We start from the raw sequence: 7,150 nt of genomic DNA, 5'->3' as shown, positions 1-7,150 counted from the left end.
GTATCGCTGCTGAGAAAGAAACAAACCATCACCACGAGAGACCGTCTCAATGCCCAGAAAAAAAAGACGGAGCACCCATGTCACGAATCTTGAACTCCGAGGCTAAGTCAGTTAGAAGCCGAGTAACACGCGAAGCATCAGATCCCATAACAAGGATATCATCCACATAAACAAGCACATATAAAGATACAGAGTCACGAGTGTATATGAATAAAGAGACATCAGTCTTTGAAGGTGAAAAACCAACCGACACCAAGAAAGCATGTAACCTGTTAAACCATGCGCGAGGAGCCTGCTTAAGACCATAGAGTGACCTCTGTAATAAGCATACATCATCCGGTCGTGACGAGTCCTCATAGCCAGGCGGCTGTCGCATGTAGACTGTCTCTGCAAGATTACCATTCAGAAAGGCGTTGTGAACATCCAACTGCCGAATTACCCAACCGCGAGAGACAGCCAAGGAGAGAAGAAGCCGCACGGTTGTGGGTTTTACAACAGGACTGAAGGTCTCAAAAAAGTCCTGTCCTGCGACTTGATTGAACCCCTTAGCCACCAACCGAGCCTTGTGCCGCTCAATCGTGCCATCAGCCTTGCGCTTCGTCCTGAACACCCATTTGCAGCCTACAACATTCATACCAGGTGTGCGACTAACCAGACGCCAAGTGTGATTCTGGAGCAAGGCATTAAACTCAAGATCCATGGCCTCACGCCATTCCGGATACCGAACTGCTTGAGAATAACAGGTCGGCTCAGAAACAGTCATAAGAGCCACATGCTGCGTCGGCCCCAAAGAACGAGTCGTCATAACATGAGACCGAGGTGGAACCGGTTTTACCGCGCGCCGACCTCGCTTGGGCGCCTTAGGAGCACCCGAGACTGCCACATCTGGAGCCACGGCAGTCTCGGTGCGGGAATCAGAAGCAGCACCAGCAGCCCCAGAATCCGTGTCCATCTCCGGACGAGGATCCGGCCCAGCAGAACAAACACCGGAGCTCGCGCCAACACCCCACAGCTCAATCGGGCGAGAGCTAGAGACCTGAGAGGGGACAGAAGAAGCAAATGGAAATATGGTTTCATCAAACCGCACATGACGGCAAATGAATACCTTGTTAGTAGCAGGATCAAAACAACGATAGCCACGAAACGAAGACGGATAACCAAGAAACACACACGGAGAAGACCGATACTGCAACTTGTTACGATTATACGGGCGTAACAGAGGATAACAGAGACAGCCAAACACACGCAAGAAAGAGTAAGAAAGACTAGAACGATGCAACCGAGAATGAGGACTATCATTATCCAAAACCCGAGTCGGCATCTTATTGATGAGATAGACCGCAGTCTCAAAGGCATAATCCCAATATCGTTGTGGAACCGAAGCCTGGGCCAAAAGAGCCAAACCCGTTTCCACAACGTGATGATGCCGACGCTCAACTCTACCATTCTGCTCATGGGTATAGGCACAAGACTGCCTATGATTAATACCCAAAGAGACAAAAGTACGGTGCAACCGTTTATACTCTCCCCCTAAATCAGATTGAATAGAGACAATCTTACGACCATATGAACGCTCAACTAGTGACCGAAACTGCTCGAAGATAGCATACACATCAGTTTTCAAACGCATAGGATAATACCATACATAGCGCGTATAGTCATCAACAAACAAAACAAAATAACGAAAGCCATTGACGGAAAGAAAAGGCGATGGGCCCCAAATATCAGTATATATAAGTTCTAAAACATGAGACATAGTAGTATTGACACGAGGCAAGGGAAACCGTGAGGATTTCCCAAACATACAAGCACGACACAATTCCGAAGTATCACTAAAACTAGACTGAATAGAACATGAATTTAAAATCTGCCGCAAGAGACGCGGGTGAGGATGACCCAACCGGCTATGCCACACGTCAGAGGAGACTCGAGAGGCCACAAACGCAGCGGGACTTGAACAAGAGACAGGCCAAGAATAGAGACCCCCCGAAGCCGGCCCTTTATATAGAACTTCCCTGGTTGAACGATCCTTCACAAAGAAACAATCAGGGTGAAACTCAAAAAAGACATTATTATCACGAGCAAACCGTTGCACAGACAATAAAGACGCAGAAAGCCCAGGAACATGAAGAACATCAGACAATCGAAACAGTGTTTTAGATGCGGCTAACGAAGATGAACCAGTACTAACAATAGGTAAACACTTACCGTCACCAACACGAAGATGATCCGGACCACTATAAGGAACCGCCGAGGACATTAAAGACGGATCCGGAGTGGCATGATTCGACGCACCAGTGTCAGGAAACCACTGCTGAGGATTAACCGAAGCCGAATCATCAACAGAATATGCAACATGTGCCCGCGGCCCCGGAGCGCCATCATAACGACGATAGCACGAAGCGGCCGAGTGGCCTTCGCCGGAGCAGATCTGGCACTGGACAGCCCCGGCGCCACCTCGACCGCGGCCTCGGCCCTTGCCACGACCTCGGCCTCGATTGCCGCCGCCACGCTGCTGCCCGCTCGAGCGACCTCCACCTCGCTGAGCCGCCATGGCGACCGGAGCAGCAGCAACGTCACCACCATCATCAGTACATATAAAGGCCTGCGAAACAAGAAAATCGGATAACTCGGGTAAAGACACCGGAGCACCCCTCGTCAGCGACGCCACCAAAGGGCGATATTCGGACTGCAAGCCCCGGAATATATACATATTCTGATCTTCTAGTGTCACCGGACGGCCGGAAAGTGCCAAATCCTCAATAAGCACCTGAGCACGCCCAAGATAATCTGGGATCGAAGCATCCCCCTGCCGCAATCCTTGCAGCTCGCCCACCAACCGAAGAGCACGGGCCCTAGTCGTCGAACCAAGAACCTGTTCGATCGCTACCCACAAATGCCGAGAGGAGGTTTTACCGATGGCAAGATGCATCATCTCGTCGGACAAGGACGAGATCAACAAGGAGAGCACGGCCTTATCTTGACGAAGCCATGCACTCCGAGCGGCGGACGATACGGCCGACGAAGACACGGCAGCAGCAGCCTCCTCAGCAAAAGGTACCGTAATCGCAGTAAACGGGGGACACACAGACGTTCCATCGACAAAACCCAATAATCCTTGGCCATCCAAGAACGGAAGAAGCTGAGTGCGCCAAAACAAAAAATTACGGGATGTCAATTTGATGGAAACGAAGTGATGAGCCGAAGAAAACGACACCCCGGACTGCAGGGGTGCCACAAGCGCAGCCTCAGAAACAGTCCGTTCAGAACTTCCAACAGAACCGCCATCAGAACCGAGGTGCGCCATAGAGAGAGAAAAAAAAAACCTGCTGATACCAGATGAGGATATAATATTTCTGAATGAATCAGATAATAAGTCTGTACAGGAATATATATAGTAGCGAATAGCAAACCTAATACAAGGCTAACACTAGTAACAATAGGTAACGAATACTAATAATAATAGAGTCCTAATAATTAAGGGTAGAGGACACTTTACTCTCCCCTTTCCAGATAAAAAATATGTCACTATAGCAGATATAGTAGGCAGTTTAGCACAATGGCCTATGCATTTAGTGACTTTAGAAGAGGTATGCATTCTTTTATTTAGTTATTAATTAAGTTAGTTTTCGTTATTTATATTTAAAAGGGGCTAGTAAACTTACAATTTTATATTTGTAGAGTTCATCAAAACAAAATATGAAACCAAAAGATCAAAGTGTTGATTTATCTACTACTGGTGCACGAGCTCCCATTGTTGGTGATGATGTCTTACCGCACTTGGGGGACAATTGCAAGTGTTTAGTGGATTTGTTGACAAGCTTTTCACTTGGTAAAGACTGTATTGAGTTGGAGCTGGATAAAGCTATCTTCCATCATAAAAACACAAGTTCTATTTTTGTGATGGTGAAGGATATAGCGGATTTGATGATGATGAATTGGCTTAATGTCTCAATCATACAAGTGTTTATACTGTAAGTTTTTTTTTTAATTATTACTATATTATATATATATGTTTACCTATATTTAGTAAAATTTCTTATTCATTATTTCTTAATTTTCAGATTTCTTAATCAGTTGTGCAATGAGTATGACATTAGGTCAATCGGGTTTGTCTGTCCGACTCAGATTTGCCACACTATGCTTAAAAGCAGTTCCAGCAAAGTTACATCATATTTCATCCACGTCATGGAGCAGCACAAAGATAAAAACATTATTTTAGCACCATATCATCAAGAGTAAGAAAATTGTTCTTATATTTTATTAATATAACTCATAACTTTATATTTGGAGTATTAGATATTAAATTTTTAATATATATTTGTGTTTTTAAATGTAGCTCTCATTGGTTACTTTTGGTGATTTGCATACGGTCAAAAAGCGTATGTATCTTGGATCCATTGCCTTCTAATCGCAACATAGGTTTAATTAAAGGCTCTGTGAATTTGTAAGTAAATACTTTATTATTATTTATATTAGTATTTTAGCAACTATGCTATTATTTATAAATTTTTATGTATATGCTTATAATTATTATAGGGCATTTCGCTCTGTTCCTACGAGTGCACGGGTTAAGAGCATCAATTGGAAGCCATGCAAAGTATGTATGAAAATTGAATTTAAATTTAGTGTGATATTTTGAATTACATTAAGTTGTTTAAATTAGTAAAATAATATATGTATTTTGTAGTGCCCGATCCAACCGGGAGGTCATGAGTGTGGATATTATGTCATGCGATACATGTATGACATCGTGACAAAATATTCATCTGTTGATAATTTGGATGGGGTAAGTGAATTTAAATGGAACTATGTATAGTTAAGTTATATTTTATTACCAGGACTATGTAGTCTAATGGTATCCGGGTTGGACTTCCATTTGGAAGATTGTGATTTCGAGCCTCAGTGGAGGCGTTATTGGCTCTTTGTGTTTTAGTAGGTTGAGAAAGTATATGAACAGATACTACATTGTAATAGAGCTAGTAGCATTCAAAAAAAGTTATATTTTATTAATTAACATATTTAATAATTTTATTAATTTAATTTTTTGTAGGCATTTGAAAGCGATAGTCCGTATTCTATCGACGACATAAATGAGCTTCGGGAGCATTGCTCAAAGTTCTTCTTTTCCGAGTGCTTATAACTTTTATTTTATTGATAGAATGTATTTTGTTTTTTATGATAGTATTGAGTTGGGCATTATTTGATATAATTGTATTAAAGTATGAGGATTTTAAGTGCTATATATTGTATTTTGATGATAGTATATTTTGCATTGTGTTTAATTTGATGATAGTATTTGCATTGTGTGTTAAAGGTATTGTTTTAAAGTGTGTTGATAGATAAATTGTATTGTGGAGTAATGTTGATAGGATTTGAATGAGCTGTAACAGGTACAGGAATAATAAAAAAAATTAGGAATTTTAATTAAATTAAATAAATAATTAAAAAATAATAAGGGAAAACGCGACCATTTCTAGAGTCAAAATGGTCGCGTATTCCCTTCGAATAAAAAAAATACAATACGCGACCGTTCTTTGTCAAGAACGGTCGCGTATTACTAACAATGCGCAACCATTTCACAATGGTAGCGTAAAGTGGATGCCTTTAGGTGAGCCTCTCATAGGCGACCATTGTACAATGGTTGCCTATTGTCTTTTACAATGGTTGCCTATCTGCAATTCTGTACTAGTGTATCTTGTAACTATGAAGTGGTGGATATAGTGAATTACTCATGAAGATAGGAGTAGAGTGGAGTAAAAGGATTACATACACCTTTGAACCCACTATAAATTGTTGTGTTCTTTATTGCTTCATTTATTTACATATTGCATGCACTTGTGCATGTGAAACCACACACTACACAAAGATTAAATTTCGTTGTGCACAAAACCTTGATAATTCTATCAAGTGTTTTGATTTTTACATTGTTTAGCATAATTCGAATTGTTTGTAGAAATCTATTCACCCCTCTAGACTTTTACTCTATTCTTTTTGGGACCAACAAATTTTTCTAAAAGAAATTATTTTTTATGAGATATGGAGTAGATAGCTAGCCACCTACTATCAACCTTGATGATGAGGTGGAGGCAAACTAAATACCTTCTTTTCTTTTAAGGGAGAAACAAGTCTTTGTATAATCCAATTCTCATTTAAATGTAAAAAATAATAACAAATTTGCGATTGAGGTAGTTATGGCTTATTTAACGCTTTTAAAAAAAAATTGATAGTAAGTAGAAAATATCAAAAGAACTTGATAATTAATCATATGTATGTATTTTAACTTTATTTTATTTCTCATATAAAGAATAATTTAGAAGAGTGACTAATTTTTAATAAATTTTGACCCGCTCACATGACCCCTATTATAATGGTTTGATCTCCACCATAAAAAAGAAAGGAATAAGGGTCAAATAGGTCACTAAATTGCACACCAAATTACAATTAAGTCATCAAACTCAAAAAAATATACAATTAGGTCTTTGAACTACACAAATTCATGCAATTAGATCTAAAATGACCTATTTACCTGCTATGTAGGTTGCGAGTTTTAAAAATAATTTTAAACAAAAAAATAATTAAAAAAAAAAAAACATAACGTCTTCGTCTCCATGGCTAGGAGACGAAGACGATGGAACAAAAAAATAATAATAAAAAAAAAACATAACGTCTTCGTCTCCATGGCTGCCATGCATGGAGACGATGGACGGCCGGAGACAATTTCGTCTCCGGCCGTTCAATTTTTTTTTTATTAATTAATTTTGTGTTTAAAATTATTTTTAAAATCCAGAACTTTCACGTCAGCAAAGTATCAGATAAACAAGTCATTTTAGATCTAATTGCATAAATTTGTGTAGTTTAAGTACCTAATTGCACTTTTTTTGAGTTAAATAGCCTAATTGCAACTTGATGTGCAGTTCAATGGCCTAGTTGACCCTTATTCCAAAAAGAAAATATTAAATTCCACAAAAGAAAGTAATTAAAGTTTCTATTAATTCTCAAATATCATCATGCCAATCAACACCTTTTCTGGAAGGTGTTAATATGTATGCATGTTCTTTTAATTACGGATGGGAGTAATTATATTATATTATTTTCGGGACTGCTGAACAGTCGACGTCCGGACTAATCTTAAACGGAAAGGGAACTT

The 7,150-nt window shown here is 39.9% G+C and overlaps 1 protein-coding gene across 1 annotated transcript; it reads left to right on the top strand.

The window, feature by feature from the left end:
* Nucleotides 1–4,176: 4,176 nt before the first annotated feature.
* On the top strand, nt 4,177–5,143 carry LOC109184319. Its single transcript, XM_019334316.1, has 5 exons — nt 4,177–4,238; nt 4,340–4,447; nt 4,540–4,600; nt 4,691–4,789; nt 5,054–5,143. The coding sequence occupies exons 1-5, from the start codon at nt 4,189–4,191 to the stop codon at nt 5,141–5,143; spliced, it is 408 nt and encodes a 135-aa protein (XP_019189861.1). The 5' UTR covers nt 4,177–4,188.
* The last annotated feature ends 2,007 nt before the right edge of the window (nt 5,144–7,150 follow it).

Source organism: Ipomoea nil, unplaced genomic scaffold, assembly GCF_001879475.1.
Source record: "Ipomoea nil cultivar Tokyo-kokei standard unplaced genomic scaffold, Asagao_1.1 scaffold1259, whole genome shotgun sequence".
In the NCBI taxonomy this organism is placed as follows: domain Eukaryota; kingdom Viridiplantae; phylum Streptophyta; class Magnoliopsida; order Solanales; family Convolvulaceae; genus Ipomoea; species Ipomoea nil.
This window is presented reverse-complemented; position numbering and strand designations above follow the sequence as displayed.